Below are 19,752 nucleotides of genomic sequence, written 5' to 3' on the forward strand. Positions count from 1 at the left end.
CTATATTAGGAAAGCAGGAAGTGAACAAATGTAACAGTTACTGATTGTAAAAGTACCAGATGGAGGGGTAGGATTTAACTGATTATGGTGATGCATTCAATTGTAATCTGATGCATGTTCAAATGAAATTAAACCATTACCATTACAAAAATACATTTTTAAAAATACAGACGTGAGAAAAAAAATTAAGAAAAACAAAAACGGAAGACGTTCTAGTAAAAATTGTAGGAAATGGATAAAGTAAACAAAGTCCCATAAATAGTAAAGTTTTAACATTGCACCACCTTTGATGCACATTTACGGGCGAAATAGTAAATAAAAGCAAACTAAAGTAAAACACGAGAAAGAAATCTCTTAAAAAAACGGAAAAAAAATTTATGTCAAATTATGACTACGGTATATTTTGTCGTTTAGTAGACGTGCCGTAACATCCCCCCTTGACGTGAAAGCTGGAGCCGAGGCGGCGTTTGGTTGGGTGAATGAAAAATGCACTTCAAGTGACGGCGCCGGACATGAAAGCGTACGTGATGTACGCCCCCCTCTGACGTGAAACGCTGCATTTACTTGTATTTATAAAGGTGTATGGGAAAAGCCAGCTTTCGGGAAATAAGCCAGAGAAAAAGGTTTGCACTTGGAGTTTTTTTTTTTTATTGAGATTTGGAATAGAATGGAGAAGTCCTTGATTGAGGAGACAGAAAAGACGTCGGTGTAGAGAATGTAAACTTTACAGATAAAGAGATGATAAAAATGCCTTTTTTCTTCCGTGCTCTTAGCGCTCAAAAAAGTGTGCGACTTTGACGACAAAACACGAAAAAAATCCCACACATTTACACATGAGACAAAAAGAAACTTTTTTTTTTTTTTTTTTGTCTTTATCTCTGCTGGAAATCCATTTACACTTCCGAATATTTCCATGTTTGTTTGTTTTTTTCCGTTTTTTTCTGTAAGCATTCCTCGCTCCTTTCCCGAAGAAAAGCAGCGACGGAGAAGACGGCTGGCCGAAAGCATCACGTGATAAGTAACGACGGCCGGCGTGCTATCGCAACGGGAAAAATGGCCACAAGTAGACATGATTGGCAGGCGAGCGAGCATGCTTTTTTTTTTTTCTTTTTTTTTTTTTTTTAAACCATGTCTGAAACATCAATTTAAAAAGAGTGCGTCACTCCCCCCCCACCCCCATCCACGGTGGTCTTTGGAATGAAGTTGATTGTGGATGGTCGTTTTTTTTTTTTTTTTTTTTTTTGCTTGTTTTGTTTTGCCGTAAAATTCAATCCCGCTCGTTAGCGCCGGTAGCCGAATTCATCTGCGTCGTCGGCGCGGAAGTCTCCATAGCGCCAAATGTTGAGCTGTTGGGATAAAGAAGACGTTTTAGAGGTCGTGAAGGAACGTTCAAGACCACATAAGGAGGGTAAGTCTTTTTTTCCAAAGCTCATTTGGTGCTCTGGACTTTCGGGAGCAGTTCCGGATTGGAATGTTTTTTTTTCGACATGATCAAGTGGAGCAAACTTGGGAAAAACGCCCAAGGAAGTTCTGTTTGGATTTCATCTTTCCCAAAATGAGGCATGGACGTTGGACCCAGCATCGCCAATAGCGGAGAACAAGATGTGCTCATTTAGTGGCTAACATTCCAAGATTATTCCAAGATATTATTATACCCTTATGGTTTCTGGAATGAAAGGTTTGCTATTGCCGTGATAAAGCGGGAAAACCACAAGATGAGGCAGGAAGTTGCACGCAGCACAGGAACAGTTGTACATTTTTGGAAATTGAGGGTGCAGAAAACGTTATAAGGTTATGGGAATAAAGTCCAAATATTATGGAAATAAAGTCATAATAAAATTTAAAAAAAATGAATTTTTTGGAAAAAAATAACAGAATAAAGTCAAAATATTAAGAGAAAATTTTACGAATAAGAATAAAGAATAATGTTGTCATATCACAAAGAAAAATAATGTCATTTTAGTAGCATAAAGTTGAATTTTTTTAAGTCGTAATATTATGAGAAACAAACAAAGTTGCCATTTTTGGGCAATAAGTTTGCTGAAAATAAATATAATTCCTAATATTATGGGCAGAAAATTGACAGGGAACAAGTTGAAAGAGTTGGAAATTTTTTTTTTACAAGAATAAACTCAAAATATTTAGAGAAAAAGTTGTATTTTTACAAGAAAAACGTTGCAATTTTATGAGAATAAACTCGGAATATTCCGCGGAAAAAAAATGTAATTTTAGTAGCATAGCGTTGAAATATTTTTTAACTTTTAAAAAATGTTGCGGAAAGAGTTCTAATGTTCTGGGGGGGGGGGGGGTCAAATGTTCAGATGGCGAAGCCCATTCGGCGGCCATGATGGAATGTACCAACACATTTGTGCTACTGTGACGCTTTTGTGAGTGCAGGCTGCCTGCTAATGCTGTGATTCATAGCTAATTAGCACTTGTGCTAATTAGCGCTAGTTATTAGAGTCGGAACCAATGAGGCGTATGTAGGCAACAATATTCTTTTTTTTTTTTTATTCCCCCCCACCCTCGCCAGTCTGGCACTTCCTGCTATGTATGCTACGCTAAACAACACAAAAAAAGTGAGAGTAGGGGAAGCGGCTACACGAGTTAGCTTTGGTAGCTTTTTGGGGGGGGGGTCAAATGTAAACATGGCGACGCCCATTCGGCGGCCATGATGGAATGTTCCAACACATTTGTGCTAGTGTGACGCTTTTGTGAGCGCAGGGTGCCTGCTAATGCTGTGATTCATAGCTAATTAGCACTTGTGCTAATTAGCGCTAGTTATTAGAGTCGGAACCAATGAGGCGTATTTAGGCAACAATATATACATTTTTTTATTCCCCCCCGGCCTCCCCAGTCTGGCACTTCCTGCTATGTATGCTACGCTAAGCAACACCCAAAAAAGTGAGAGTAGGGGAAGCGGCTACACGAGTTAGCTTTGGTAGTTTTTTTTTTGGGGGGGGGTTCAAATGTAAAGATGGTGAAGCCCATTCGGCGGCCATGATGGAATGTTCCAACACATTTGTGCTAGTGTGACGCTTTTGTGAGTGCAGGCTGCCTGCTAATGCTGTGATTCATAGCTAATTAGCACTTGTGCTAATTAGCTCTTGTGCTAATTAGCGCTAGTTATTAGAGTCAGAACCAATGAGGCGTATTTAGGCAACAATATATACATTTTTTTATTCCCCCCCCCGGCCTCCCCAGTCTGGCACTTCCTGCTATGTATGCTACGCTAAGCAACACCCAAAAAAGTGAGAGTAGGGGAAGCGGCTACATGAGTTAGCTTTGGTAGCTTTTTGGGGGGGTCAAATGTAAACATGGCGACGCCCATTCGGCGGCCATGATGGAATGTTCCAACACATTTGTGCTAGTGTGACGCTTTTGTGAGCGCAGGCTGCCTGCTAATGCTGTGATTCATAGCTAATTAGCACTTGCGCTAATTAGCGCTAGTAGGAACCAATGAGGCGTATGTAGGCAACAATATTCTTTTTTTTTTTTTTAATTATTCCCCCCCGCCCTCCCCAGTCTGGCACTTCCTGCTATGTATGCTACGCTAAGCAACACCAAAAAAAAAAAAGTGAGAGTAGGGGAAACGGCTACACGAGTTAGCTTTGGTAATCAGCCAAACAATGGCGTGTTATGTAAAAAGGGACGCCATGTTTGGATTCGGTGCACTAATGAGCATTTTAGGATAGACGGCGAACTCGCTGTAGCGTGTAAAGTGTGTCACCGATGACTTTCAGCGTGTGGACGTATTCAAAAGGAACGCTACTACTACTACCACCGCTATTTCCTCCTCGGCGTCGCTCCCACAGGAACGCCGTGCGGTCGTCTTATGTTGTGCCCGCTATTCATGTTTCTATCTCCTCGGCGCACATTTGCACACACGGCGGACCTGGCAAGCGCCCATATGTGGCTGTATTACATCGCCAGCGTCCCACAGGTAATGTGGGTAAAGAAGTCATTAGCATTGTAACGGATTCACGGAAGAATTAGAATGCGGACTCACCCTGGCACTCTTGGCGGATTCTTGACTGTTCAGGTACTCCGTCACCTGTGGGAACGATAAAAAAAAAAAAAAAAATAGAAATCACATGACTTGAATAAAAAAGGGATTTTTCCACCACAAGCATGTCGTCTACTCAGATGCACAATATTTATTTTTAATACCGGACACCTTCTCAAAACGTTCAATTCCACCCCCGTGTTTTTTTTTTTTTTCGGGTACTCCGGTTTCCTCCCACATTCCAAAAACATGCTAGGTTAATTAGCGACTCCAAATTGTCCATAGGTATGAATGTGAGTGTGAATGGTTGTTTGTCTATATGTGCCCTGTGATTGGCTGGCCACCAGTCCAGGGTGTACCCCTGCCTCTCGCCTAAAGACAGCTGGGATAGGTTCCAGCACCCCCCGCAACCCTCGTGAGGAAAAAGCGGTAGAAAATGAATGAATGAATGAATACCGGACACCTTCTCAAAACGTTCAATTCCACCCCGGGTTTTCTCCGGGTACTCCGGTTTCCTCCCAAATTCCAAAAACATGCTAGGCTAATTAGCGACTCCAAATTGTCCATAGGTATGAATGTGAGTGTGAATGGTTGTTTGTCTATATGTGCCCTGTGATTGGCTGGCCACCAGTCCAGGGTGTACCCCTGCCTCTCGCCTAAAGACAGCTGGGATAGGTTCCAGCACCCCCCGCAACCCTCGTGAGGAAAAAGCGGTAGAAAATGAATGAATGAATGAATACCGGACACCTTCTCAAAACGTTCAATTCCACCCCGGGTTTTCTCCGGGTACTCCGGTTTCCTCCCTCATTCCAAAAACATGCTAGGTTAATTAGCCACTCCGAATTGTCCATAGGTATGAATGTGAGTGTGAATGGTTGTTTGTCTATATGTGCCCTGTGATTGGCTGGCTGGCCACCAGTCCAGGGTTGGACAGCTGGAATAGGCTCCAGTATTTTGGAACTGCACTTTTATGGAATTTTTGCTCATCATTCCCAATCCTTTTCTTTCCCTTTACTGTGCATTATAACACAAGAAAACTAGTTAATACGAGCTAGCTTACAATGTCGTCATTGGAAAACACACATTTCAACTATGCAGCCTTCTAAAAATACCCACGGGGGGTTGGTGCTGGAGCCTATCCCAGCTGTCTTCAGGCGAGAGGCGGGGTACACCCTGGACTAGTACCGGAACTCGGGTCTTCTAGCTGTGAGGTCTGCATGCTAACCACTAGACCACCATGCAGCTTAAAGCTAATTTCTAAAAATGTGACAGCTGGGATAGGCTCCAGCATACCCCCCCCCAGTTTTCTAGGTGTCAGCTCCGGGATTTATCGGAATGATATAATTCCTCGTGTAATGATCGTGCACCCCTCCCACCATACGTCACGAAGAATGTTCGGGAATAATGGTCAAAGGTTGGTACGTTAATAAACGATCCACCACTTGATGTTTTCCCACTTGATTCCGTTTCAGTGCAGCAATGTCCCAAAATGACACATTCAATTGTCTTAAAAAAAAGCTCCGGCCTTTTGAAACTTGAGCTGAAATACGGGAAAACAAGCGGTGCAATTCCTAACTCGTGGATTCAGAGCGGGAATAAAAGGAGAAGAAGAAAAGCGAGCGCAGTGTGGAACATATTGACTGCTTCTGCAAGAACAGCCTTTTAGCCTCACTGAATGAACCGCTGATGACTAATAGCGTTGGGGTGGGGAGGGGAGGTATGGGGGGGGGGGGGGGTTAGCGCGTTAGCGAGTTAGCCTCCGAGTGTCCTTCATGGCTTCTGTAACTCTGCAATTGAAAACGGTAGAAGAATGCATAGCGGCTGGATTGTGTCTTAGCAGAAGAGGCGGCATTCACGTGCACGCTCCCACGTGCACGCGGCGCCAGAACAAGAGCGCCAGATGTTACGATGAGTACAAGCGCATACGCCGAGAGGGGGGGGGGGGTTGCAAAGGCTGCACGAGTCATCCATCAATGCCAACTCCAGGAGATTTGTGTTGTTGTTTTTGGGGGGGGGGGGGGGGGGGGGGGGGGGGGGGGGTGGCATCCTGGCGCCATCGGGCAGATGTCGCCATAAAGAAAAAGAGCAAGGCAGCACAATGAGCGCTGATCATCCTCGTCGCTGTCTTGGGAGCCCATGCGGCGTCCCATCCTGGCACTTGAGAAGGTCCTTGGCTTCTTGACAGCTCCGATCTTCGCACGGTTCCTCGCACGGCTTTTGTAAAGGGCTCGGCAGGGAGGCCACGATGGCTCGATGGCGACAAACTGATGCGCGAGAAAAAGCACGGAGGCCAATTTTTCTACCATTTCAATAATACTTACACTACCGGTAAACCACAACACATCCATCCACACAAGTTACATCCATCCTGATGTTCGAATCCCAGCTATTAAGCGGTCAAGGCCAGAAAATGAAGTGAAACGGAGAGAGAAGTAAAACATAAAAAAAATAAAGCATATTGCGACACATTCTTCTTACGTAACAAGCTAACCAAAGAAGCCTAAAATGTACCACTACCACACCGAATGGGAGGAGATTATTTTTCCACTCTATGATATGGTGGGACATACCATGGCTGACTGGTAAGGCCGCATAATGGGAGCTATTCATTACTGCCCCCTAGTGAGCACTTTTACTTCAGGATCTTCTGGCTAGGGCAGTCCGAAAGAGCGACGAGGCACAATAACACAACAGTACCGTACAGTATATGCATGTCCAACTCTAAAACACATCTCCGATCCGCACAGTGCTCTTAGTCATACGTGTGATTGAAATGAAATGTAACAAAATACATTTTGTGTGGTATCTTGAATTCAATTTTCATTTCATTTGGAGCGGTTAGCATATACAAACAGAGTAGAATTGTGTCCTGTCATTTATCTTTATGTTCATAGAGTACAGTAAAAAAGGCATATTTATCTTTATGTTACTAGAGTACAGTACAAGCGGCATATTTCTGTTCAGAGTTCAGTAAAAATGGCATATTTATCTATGTGTTAATAGAGTACAGTAAAAATGGCATATTTATCTTTGTTAATAGAGTACAGTAAAAATGGCATATTTATCTTTGTTCATACAGTACAGTAAAAATGGCATATTTATGTTCATAGAGTACAGTAAAAATGGCATATTTATCTTTATGTTAATAGAGTAGAGTATAAATGGCATATTTATCTTTGTTAATAGAGTATAGTAAAAATTGCATATTTCTTTGTGTTAATAGAGTACAGTAAAAATTGCATATTTATCTTGATGTTAATAGAGTAAAGAAAAATGGCATATTCATCTTGATGTTAATAGAGTACAGTAAAAATGGCATATTTATCTTTGTTAATAGAGTACAGTAAAAATGGCATATTTATCTTTGTTAATAGAGTACAGTAAAAATGGCATATTTATCTTTGTTCATAGAGTACAGTAAAAATGGCATATTTATCTTTGTTAATAGAGTACAGTAAAAATGGCATATTTATCTTTGTTCATAGAGTACAGTAAAAATTGGCATATTTATCATTATGTTAATAGAGTACAGTAAAAATGGCATATTTATCTTTGTTCATAGAGTACAGTAAAAATTGGCATATTTATCATTATGTTAATAGAGTATAGTAAAAATGGGCATTTTTATCATTATGTTGAGTACAGTAAAAATGGCATATTAAGCTTTGTTAATAGAGTACAGTAGAAACTGCATATTTATCTTTATGTTCATAGCGTACAGTATAAATGGCATATTTATCTTTGTTAATAGAGTAGAGTAAAAATGGCATATTTCTTTGTGTTAATAGAATACAGTAAAAATGGCATATTTATCTTGATGTTAATAGAGTAAAGAAAAAATGGCATATTTATCTTTATGTTCAGAGTACAGTAAAAATAGCATATTTATCTTTGTTTATAGAGTACAGTAAAAATGGGCATTTTTATCATTATGTTGAGTACAGTAAAAATGGCATATTTATCTTTCTGTTCAAAGTACAGTAAAAAAGGCATATTTATCTTTGTTTATAGAGTACAGAAAAATGGAATATTTCAGACATTGTTGACATCATTATTTAGTTGAAACCTGATTAGCTTAAACTTTTTCATCGTTAGCCATAGTTCGGACGAAGTAGACCAAAATCTACCATGAAACAGCCATCATTTATCAATTTGTGATAAATGGCGGGAGTGGGATATTACGAGTGACGACGGTATACGCGCCAACTGAAATAAATGCTTATACACTAACACGCATGCAAAACATTATTTTATACTAATCTATAACCCGCAAGGTATGCCGGCAACAGAAAACTATCCAAGTGTTTGTCATCTCGAGATGATGATCTGACGCCGTTCGTGCTGTACTGCTCGGCGATAAACACGAGCAGGAAGTGCGGGTGACAGCACGCGCGTCTGGATGACCGACGGAGCGTCCATATGTCCCGCAGATGTCGTGTTCGGTGTGATAGGGGGCGGAGTTCTGATTAGCGCAAAGTTGTTTTACGGAGGACAAGAAGCGCGGCGACAGACATGTGGCATCTTTTCATCGCCGCGTGCCGTGCCCAGGTGGCGTTCTGTTGACGACAGCGCCAAACGAATCAAGAGTGGCGGCTGGTGCGTAGGATTTTTACCCCCCCCCCCACACATTTTTTTTTCGCAACTTGAAAGATTTCGTACAAGAAACAAGTGACTTATGAACATTTTGGAGAGAGAGGAACGCCAGCGGAACGCCAGCGGAGCATCAAGGGAACAACGAGGCCATCTTGCATGTGGAGCGCCTCTCATTAGCGGCCATGACGGTCAGACACCCCCAGACACGAGCGGTCCATCTCCAGCCAACCAAATACCGAAAACCTCCCTTTTTTTTTTTCCTGACGGCTATCCTCATTACATCTCCTTTCTCGCTCTCTCCGATCGACTCCCGCAACCTGACAAGTCGCCGTCAGAAGGCTTCGCCGCAACACAAGCGCGACGCTGATGCCTGTAAATTAAATCATTCGGAGTCGCCGTGTAGTCGGCGGTGTGCGCTGAAGCGCGGTCCTGGGAGATGTCTGTCATTCAACATGGCAGCGCATTAATACTGCGAGGCCGGCGGGGGAGGATTTTTGGGCGAGAAGCTTCCTCGCGGGGAAGCGGTTTGATGTCAGCTGCGGGCCGAGCATGACGGCGCTGATGTTGTTTCAAACGCCATTTTAATAGACGAACAAGCCAGGCTGCCGTTTCGGGAAAAAAAAAGTAGTATTTTCTGTCCAAAAGGTCTTTTTTCTTTGTGAAAGAAAGCGAGCTAATGTTTATTTGGGGCCTCGGAGTGGTTGTCGGGGTGGTGGTGGGGGGTGGGGATCAGGCGCTCTGGTGGGAATGTGCGATGACAAGCCCACCGGCATGTGCTCTACAGTATCCAAACGCGAGCACATACATGCGAGCTGAACAAATGAGAGGGAACATTCTGGACTGGCCGCCTTGCTCAAGGGCGCGGGCAAAAGAAAATGTTAAAGTCCGCAACAACAACACAAACGCGGAGGGTTAACGAGCAAGGTCACAATGCTCGTCAATCGATTTCACTTCCAGGTGGACGTTGGTGGCGCCCCCTGTGGGTCGTACTCAAAACCCTGTGGAATACGACTAGAATACATACTATATAATACAGATAATAATACTAATATGCTCTATAGATATAGACCAGGGGTATATAATAATAATAATATTAATACTATAATAATACTATAATAATAATACTATAATAATAATAATACAATAACAACAACAACAACATTATTATTACTACTACTACTAATAATATATTATAATAATAACAACAATAATATTATTATTAATAATAATTAATAATTATTATATTTATTATTATATTATATATATTATTATAAATATATTATATATCATATTTATTATTTATTATATAATTATTTATGCATTATTATAATAATAATTATTATTATTTATTACTATTAATAATAATATAACAACAACAACAATAATAATATTATTATTAATAATAATGTTATTAATATTTTTAATATTGTTATTATTAATATTATTATTAACATTAACAGTATTAACAGTATTAACAATATTAACAATATTAACAATATTAACAATATTAACAATATTAACAATATTAACAATACTAACAACAATAATAACAATAATAACAATAATAACAATAATAACAATAATAATAATAATAATAATAATAATAATAATAATAATAATAATAATAATAATAATAATAATAATAATAATAATAATAATAATAATAATAATAATAATAATATTTTCTCTCATGGGCCGTATTTAGTTAAAATTTTATGCATTATTTTATGATTATAATTTTCCTTGATTTATTTGTAATTTTATCTGTAAAAGTGTGGTACTATCATACCACATCAAACTATGTAATTTAATTTTACATTTTTGTTATTTTTGTTTAACTAAATAAGACATTTGACTTGCAAGTCATGTTGCCAGTTTTTATTTTAAAAGTTGAAATACATAGAAAGCAATTGGCGGGCCGGATTCAAACGCTTGGTGGACCGCCTGTGGCCCCCGAGCCGTAGTTTGCCCACCCCTGATATAATCAACAATCAGTTGCCCGTTTAGCTCCACGCTCTGTATGACGAGCGGCATAATGTCGGCCTTGTTTTTCCCAACCCATCTTGCTCAACACTAGCCACGTTTACATGAGGAGTTTTTCTCTTTCCGAATGGAATCTTTCCGAATGACCTTTCCGAAAGCAATGGTATACATGGAAAGGAATATTCCAATCGCGTGTCTACATGTGCCGCTATAATCAACCAGAATAGTCAATGGGGCATTCGCAGTAAAACGTAAACACCAACATCACGTGATACCGACGACTTCATCGAGTTTTTCTTCCACTTGTCGGAATAACTCCGTATTGACAGTTTTTCCGTTCGTCCAGTCTTGAAATTTAGTTTAAATCAAAAACAAACTTTCCTTAGCAGTCCAGCAGTTTCAGCGGGTACAAGATACCTCAATCGGATTGGGGAAAGGAATATTCCACACCTGGGAATCCGATGATATATTCATTCGGATTGGCACATTTCTTTGGGAATGAGGTTACATTCTTTCCGTTTGAGCAAATAACCCGAATGGAATTGGAATATTTGGGTCCATGTATACCAAATTTAGGGCTGATCCAGGTCAACATCCTGTAAATGTGCAGTTGGTTCAGGAGTTCAGGGTTCAGAATTCGGGAACAGCGCCGCCATGTGGTGTATTTGGCAACGCAGCAGTGCCGCAAGTTAGCGAGTTTCAGTTAGTGTCGATAAAGTTGTGTTTGAAAAGTGGTCGAGAGGGTCAGCGGGGACATGTCCAAAGGGTCTTCAAAGCAGTGGCAAGGTGGGGGGGGGCAACTGTGTGTGTGTGTGTGTGTGTAGTCAATAGCAGGCAAGCAGAAAATGTCCATTAAAAGCCACCCCCGCCCCCGCCGCCCCCCCAACCCCGGCTTGTAAATGAGGTATTGAGCCATTGGTGGAAAGCGGTCACGCTGTCCAACATCCATGAAGCTCCCTGCATGTGGGTGTTTGTGAGCCCCCGTGGTGTTTTTTAGGGTAGACGAGGAGCGGGGGTAGGGGTGGTGGGAGGGGGGGGTCTCTTGATGTGCAGTGACAGGCACTGGCGTTGAACAGGGGGAGGGCAGCGACCTGAAAAGCCTGTCAATTGGTGTTCCGGAAAAGAGCTAAAAGCCATTTATAGATGACATGCTGGAGAATTTGTTGCTTGGGAGGGGCTTGGTCACATGGGGGGTGGGGTGGGGGGGGAAGGGGGGGCCGGATCCATGATGGGCTCGCTGCTGTCTCTAGTCTGACATCTCTTATTAAATATTTCATATAACTCAAACTGCTGACATTTTGAGTATTTGGAAACAAAAATCCATAATCCAGGGTCAACTGGTTCCGTATAAAAATATGTGAGAGGCACACTGGTTTCGCCGGGGGCGGGAGGGGCGGGGGCAATGAAGTCATCAAAGGTCCGAAAAAAATTTTTTTTTTAATCCAACAAACAATAGATCCCACTTCTGACGCCAAATTTTGACTAGTCTGACATATTTTATTAAATCTATCCACCAGATTAACGCTAAAACCCATAATCCAGGGTCAACTGGTTCGAATAAAAACATGCAAGAGGCACACTGGTTTTGCCAGGGGGCAATGAAGTCATCAAAGGTCCGTAAAGGTTTTTTTTTTAATCCAAAAAACAATAGATCCCACTTCTGACGCCAAATTTGGTCTAGTCTGACATATTTTATGAAATCTATCCACCAGATTAACGCTAGTCCACCAAGTATTTGTAAAGCAAAAACCCATAATCCAGGCTCAACTGGTTCCGAATAACCATTTTTTTTAATCCAACAAACAATAGATCCCACTTCTGACGCAAAATTTTGACTAGTCTGACATATTTTATGAAATCTATCCACCAGATTAACGCTAGTCCACCAAGTATTTGTAAAGCAAAAACCCATAATCCAGGGTCAACTGGTTCCGAATAACCATTTTTTTTTAATCCAACAAACAATAGATCCCACTTCTGACGCAAAATTTGGGAAAATCTGACATTTTGTGAACTCTATCCACCAGATTAACGCTAGTCCACCAAGTATTTGTAAAGCAAAAACCCATAATCCAGGTTCAACTGGTTCCGAATAACCATTTTTATCTAATCCAACAAACAATAGATCCCACTTCTGATGCCAAATTTGGTCTAGTCTGACATATTTTATGAAATCTATCCACCAGATTAACGCTAGTCCACCAAGTATTTGTAAAACAAAAACCCATAATCCAGGGTCAACTGGTTCCGAATAACCATTTTTTTTAATCCAACAAACAATAGATCCCACTTCTGACGCAAAATTTGGGAAAATCTGACATTTTGTGAACTCTATCCACCAGATTAACGCTAGTCCACCAAGTATTTGTAAAGCAAAAACCCATAATCCAGGTTCAACTGGTTCCGAATAACCATTTTTATCTAATCCAACAAACAATAGATCCCACTTCTGATGCCAAATTTGGTGTAGTCTGACATATTTTATGAAATCTATCCACCAGATTAACGCTAGTCCACCAAGTATTTGTAAAGCAAAAACCCATAATCCAGGTTCAAGTGGTTCCGAATAACCATTTTTTTTAAATCCAACAAACAATAGATCCCACTTCTGACGCAAAATTTGGGAAAATCTGACATTTTGTGAACTCTATCCACCAGATTAACGCTAGTCCACCAAGTATTTGTAAAACAAAAACCCATAATCCAGGCTCAAGTGGTTCCGAATAACCATTTTTTAAAAATCCAACAAACAATAGATCCCACTTCTGACGCCAAACTTGGTCTAGTCTGACATATTTTATGAACTCTATCCACCAGATTAACGCTAGTCCACCAAGTATTTGTAAAGCAAAAACCCATAATCCAGGTTCAACTGGTTCCGAATAACCATTTTTTTCAATCCAACAAACAATAGATCCCACTTCTGACGCCAAAGTTTGACTAGTCTGACATATTTTATGAAATCTATCCACCAGATTAACGCTAGTCCACCAAGTATTTGTAAAACAAAAACCCATAATCCAGGGTCAACTGGTTCCGAATAAAAATATGCAAGAGGCACACTGGTTTTGCCAGGGGGGCAACAAAGTCAAAGGTACGAAAAAAAAAAATTAATCCAAGAAACAATAGATCCCACTTCTGACGCCAAATTTGATCGAGTCTGACAAATTTTATGAACTCCATCCACCAGATTAACGCTAGTCCACCAAGCATTTGTAAAACAAAAACCCATAATCCAGGCTCAACTGATTCCGAATAACCATTTTTATCTAATCCAAGAAACAATAGATCCCACTTCTGACGCCAAAGTTTGACTAGTCTGACATATTTTATGAACTATATCCACCAGATTAACGCTAAAACCCATAATCCAGGGTCAACTGGAAGTCATCAAAGGTCCGAAATTTTTTTTTTTAATCCAAGAAACAATAGATCCCACTTCTGACACCAAATTTGGTCGAGTCTGACATATTTTATGAAATCTATCCACCAGATTAACGCTAGTCCACCAAGTATTTGTAAAACAAAAACCCATAATCCAGGGTCAATGGTGGGCAATGAAGTCATAAAATTTAGTATCCCTAATCCCCCCCCGGATTTTACCCCGAGAAACCAAATTTGCAGCGGCAGTTCCTGTCGAATTGAAACAAATTTCAAGACATCTTAAAGTCTCAATCCTGAATATTAAATTAAAACAACAAAACAGACTCTTTTCCAAACTGCAATGCTAAAAATTCCAACATTCCCACGTGGCAAAGCAACAGAACAAACCCGGACACATAATCCAGCTGTGATAAATGGAACGCGGCCTCCCTGGAGGCTGTCCCTATATATATATATATATATATATATATGTGCCACGCCTTTGCTCATTTCCTGTATGGATTCCACACATGTGCTTAACCCGTTCTCACTCTGTCCTCGTTTCGCCGCCTCGTTTCAACCGCCCATTAGCGCAATTAGGCTGCCGTGGAACGCCGCGATACGCTGGGGACTCTTTAGTACGAGCGGCGAGGAACACGACAGCGACAATGAAGAGATAAATAAAAGGCGTACAAACTGTTTTTTTTTGGGGGGGGGGGGGGTGACAGTTTGCGTCCCCCCCTTAAAGCTTTTCACACACGCGGCAGTCATAGCAAAGACAGGAGTGTGAATACAGTGGAATGCCACTTCCCAAGGGGGTATTGGGTAATTACAGTCGAGGCCTTCCTTCTTAATGGAGATCTTCACACATTTGTCAAACATGATCGAGAACGTGTGTAGTAATCCCTCGCCACGACGCACTTCCAAGTTGGTCTGGGGGGGGGGGGGGGGGGGGGAGGCTCGAATGTTAAAAAGTGCATATGGAATGTCGTAAACAAGTTTTCCACTCTAACTGTAAAAAGGTGACAAAAGACTAAAAAAAAGGGGGCGGCACGGTGGTCGAGTGGTTACCGCGCAGACCTCACAGCTAGGAGACCAGGGTTCAATTCCACCCTCTGCCATCTGAGTGAACTCACTGTGAACTTGTCAACCCACTGGAAATAGCAGGTCAATACTCAGTATAACAGTCTGACTCAGTGTGTCATTTTACAAAAGCTAAACTCATCACACAGCAACTTAATACTCAAAGGGTAATAATAATAATAATAATAATAATCCCAATAATTCAATTCCACCCTTGGCCATCTCTGTGTGGAGTTTGCATGTTCTCCCCGTGCATACGTGGGTTTTTCTCCGGGTACTCCGGTTTACTCCCACATTCCAAAAAACATGCTAGGTTAATTAGCCACTCCAAATTGTCCACCAGTGATGAGTGAACTCACTGTAAACTTATCAACCCACTGGAAATAGCAGGTCAATACTCAGTATAACAGTCTGACTCAGTGTGTCATTTTACAAAAGCTAAACTCATCACACAGCAACTTAATACTCAAAGGGTAATAATAATAATAATAATAATAATCCCAATAATTCAATCCCACCCTCGGCCATCTCTGTGTGGAGTTGGCATGTTCTCCCCGTGCATGCGTGGGTTTTCTCCGGGTACTCCGGTTTCCTCCCACATTCCAAAAACATGCTAGGTTAATTAGCCACTCCAAATTGTCCACCAGTGATGAGTGAACTCACTGTGAACTTGTCAACCCACTGGAAATAGCAGGTCAATACTCAGTATAACAGTCTTGACTCAAGTGTGTCATTTTACAAAAGCTAAAGTCATCACACAGCAACTTAATACTCAAATCGTAATAATAATAATAATAATAATAATAATCCCAATAATTCAATTCCACCCTCGGCCATCTCTGTGTGGAGTTTGCATGTTCTCCCCGTGCATGCGTGGGTTTTCTCCGGGTACTCCGGTTTCCTCCCACATTCCAAAAAAACATGCTAGGTTAATTAGCCACTCCAAATTGTCCATAGGTATGAATGTGAGTGTGAATGGTTGTTTGTCTATATGTGCCCTGTGATTGGCTGGCTGGCCACCAGTCCAGGGTGTACCCCGCCTCTCGCCCCAAGAAGACAGCTGGGATAGGCTCCAGCATCCCCCGCGGGTATTTTTAGTTGAAATGGGTGTTTTCCAATGACAACTTTGTAAGCTAGCTCGTATTAACTAGTTTTCTTGTGTTGTAATGTAAAGGGAAAAGTAAAGGAAAAGAAAAGGATTGGGAATGATGAGCAAAATTCCAAATTCCAAGTGCAGTTCCAAGTTAAAATGTTGATTGGGAGTGTAACAACAAATAGTATGGGCATGGAAGTATATAGTAGTTAGCATGCGGTTTCGAACTACAGCCTACTCAACATGGGAGGAAGGGGAAGTTGAGAAGATGTGGTGGTCATTACGAGGGTCTCGGGTCCGGGAAGACCTCTGGCGTTGCCAAGTCGAGTACTCAAGTTTGAATTCCAATGCGTCTCATGGAGTTGTGCTTCCCACTAGTTTTTTTGTCATCGATAGTTCATTCCCGTCTCCCTCATTTCGCCGCTTTTTCCATCCCCTGAGCAAAATCAATGGCCGCTTTTGACACACTTGGAATTTAATCTCCGGGAAAGAAAGTTGATTTGGGCGATAAATAGAAATATAAGCAGCTGAATCCCAATGAGATCAGCGAGGTATGGGATTGACGGATCCGTTCTAATTGGGTCTCAGACTGCGTACAGTCAAAAGGTGGGTTTGCCCCCCCCCCCGGGCAGGCTGGCAGAGTTAGCGCATCAATACATGCCCCGGATATGTTGACGTACTGGTGTACATACTCGTACTATATCAGCAATCAGTACTTACTGCGGTAGAGTCGTGCATTTTAATGTGACGCGGCGTAGCGCTCGGCCTCGGGCTGTGCTGCTTTTCCTTCATCGTTATTCGTATATAAAGAGAGTGATTGGAAAACGAGTCCTACTTTCAAAGACCGTTTCATGGATTTCAATATTTTCACTTTTATTATCATATTACAAATTTTCCCCAACCTAATTTGACAAAAATTACAACTTTATTGGTTGTTTTGTTCCTTTCTCGTGACTCGGCGCCCCCCCATTTTTGGAACCATTTCAACTTTCCATGTTCTCCTCTGAATTATGACGTTAACTTTATTACGACGTTATTCCCAGATTTTTATTCCAGTCTTGTAATACTATAATTTTATATATTATTTTATATTATTAATATTATTATTATTATTAATAATTATTATTATTATATTATATTATATAATTATCTTAATATTTTTGTTAAAAAAATTATAATATATAGATTTTTTAAATATTTGTGTAAAATTACTGACGATTTTTTTTCCTGTATTTTTAGAATGTATCGGGAGCCACACTTTGGACACCTCTGTAATACTATAATTTGATATAATATTATTATCATGAATTATTATATATTATTATTATAATAATAATAATAATAATAATAATTATTATTATTATTATATATTATATTATTCTCTTCATATTTTTGTAAAATGTTTTTTTAATATATATATATAATTTAAATATTTGTGTAAAATTACGGCTGATTTTTTTCCCTGTATTTTTAGAATGTATCGGGAGCCACACTTTGGACACCCCCCCATAGTACTATAATTTTATATAATATTATTATATACTATTAATATATTACTAATAATAATTATTAATTGTTATTATATATATTATATTATTCTCTTCATATTTTGGTAAAATGTTTTTTATATATATATTTTTTAAATATTTGTGTAAAATTACTATTATATTATATGTATAATTACTATTATTAATAATAATAATTATTGTTATTATATATATTACATTATATTATTCTCTTCATATTTTTGTAAAATGTTTTTTTTTATATATTTTAAATATTTGTGTAAAATTACTGCCAATTATTTTCCTGTATTTTTATAACGTATCGGGAGCCACACTTTGGACACCCCCGATTTCTCAAAAAGTAATATACAAGCCTGGCATCCCTGGCAGCATAAATCACGTGTGGGGGGGGGGGGGCACAAAGGTGTAACATCCTCTCCGGGAAAGCAGCAGCAGCCTTGAGACACTGAAACACTGTAACACTGTACGGCATCGAACAGTAAATAGTGTCCATCTGCTTGGAGTGCGGTGCAGCAGGTGCACTACAACTACACATGCTGGGCCAGATGCAGGCGGGATTAATCTTTACATTAGGAACGCCGCATCTGCTGTATGCTGCGTGCGCACTAATCACACGTACAGGACATTAGCGCCGCGCACGCCACTTCCCATCGCGTTGGCTTTTTCGAGGACAAAACGCTTTAATCCCGTACTTTATGGCGCATGGACACCTCTGGGCGGCTAGCATAAAAGGCCGCCGTCTCTTTACTTTGCGAATATTCATCTCACCTCATTCCAAATATATATATATATATATATATATATATATATATATATATATATATCTCCATATCCATATGTCCATATGGTGAGCACAAACGGGACACCGGCGTTAACCTTCAGCGCGCTTGTGACTGACTGGCTGGCCGGCGTGAGTCGTTTAAGTGCGACGGCAAAACGGCGGCCCATCTGTTACGCCATGTTTAGCACGGGACATTACAACGGGCCCGACATCGGCGGCGAAACGGCTAACGATCAAAGACGAGGCAAATGACAAAAGTCACTTCAGCCGCCAGACGACCAAGGGAGGGAGGAAGGAAGAGAGGAAGGGAGGGAGGAAGGGATGAAGAGAGGAAGGGAGAAAGGAAGGGAGAAAGGAAGGAAGGAAGGAAGGAAGGAGAGGAAGAGAGGAAGAGAGAAAGGAAGAGAGGAAGAGAGGAAGGAAGGAAGGAAGGAAGGAAGGAAGGAAGGAAGGAAGGAAGGAAGGGAGGAAGGGAGGAAATAAGGGAGGAAGGAAGGGAGGAAATAAGTGAGGAAGGAAGGGAGGAACGGAGGAAGGGAGAAAGGAAGGAAGAGAGGAAGGGAGGAAGGAAGAGAGGAAGGGAGGAATGAAGGAAGGAAGGAAGGGAGGGAGCACAGGAGAAAGGAAGAGAGGAAGGAAGAGAGGAAGGGAGGGAGGGAGGAAGGAAGGGAGGGAGGGAGGAAGGAAGGAAGGGAGGAAGGGAGGAAGGAAGGGAGGAAGGGAGGAAGGGAGGGAGGAACGGAGGAAGGGAGAAAGGAAGGAAGAGAGGAAGGGAGGAAGGAAGAGAGGAAGAGAGGAAGGGAGGAATGAAGGAAGCAAGGAAGCAAGGATGGAAGGAAGGAAGGGAGCACAGGAGGAAGGGAGGAAGGAAGAGAGGAAGGAAGGAAGAGAGGAAGAGAGGAAGGGAGGGAGGGCGGGAAGAAGGAAGGGAGGAAGGGAGGAAGGGAGGAAGGAAGGACGGAAGGCAGGAAGGAAGAAAGGAAGGAAGGAAGGAAGGAAGAGAGGAGGGAAGGAAGGAACGAAGGAAGGAAGAGAGGAAGGGAGGAAGGGAGGAAGGGAAGAAGGGAGGAACGAAGGAAGGAAGAGAGGAAGGGAGGAACGAAGGAAGGAAGAGAGGAAGGGAGAAAGGGAGGAAGGAAGGGAGAAAGGGAGGAAGGAAGGGAGGAAGGGAGGAAGGGAGAAAGGAAGGGAGGGAGGGAGGAAGGAATGGAGGAAAGAAGGGAGGAAGAGAGGAAGGGAGGAAGAGAGGAAGAGAGGAAGGGAGGAAGAGAGGATGAGAGGTAGAGAGGAAGAGAGGGAGGGAGGGAGGAAGGAAGGGAAAGAG

General features: G+C 41.2%; 1 protein-coding gene across 1 annotated transcript in view; it reads right to left on the bottom strand.

Annotated features, from left to right (window-relative positions):
• Nucleotides 1–1,203: 1,203 nt before the first annotated feature.
• Nucleotides 1,204–19,752, bottom strand: part of snd1 (staphylococcal nuclease and tudor domain containing 1) — a 176,080-nt gene continuing 157,531 nt past the window's right edge. Inside the window, exons 23-24 of the mRNA XM_058078020.1 lie at nucleotides 4,010–4,054; nucleotides 1,204–1,346 (exon numbers count right to left, since the gene is read on the bottom strand). Coding sequence (XP_057934003.1) covers nucleotides 1,281–1,346; nucleotides 4,010–4,054 — 111 coding nt within the window. The 3' untranslated portion in view covers nucleotides 1,204–1,280. The remainder of the gene's footprint in view (nucleotides 1,347–4,009; nucleotides 4,055–19,752) is intronic.

This window comes from Doryrhamphus excisus, chromosome 7 (genome assembly GCF_030265055.1).
Source record: "Doryrhamphus excisus isolate RoL2022-K1 chromosome 7, RoL_Dexc_1.0, whole genome shotgun sequence".
Classification (NCBI taxonomy): domain Eukaryota; kingdom Metazoa; phylum Chordata; class Actinopteri; order Syngnathiformes; family Syngnathidae; genus Doryrhamphus; species Doryrhamphus excisus.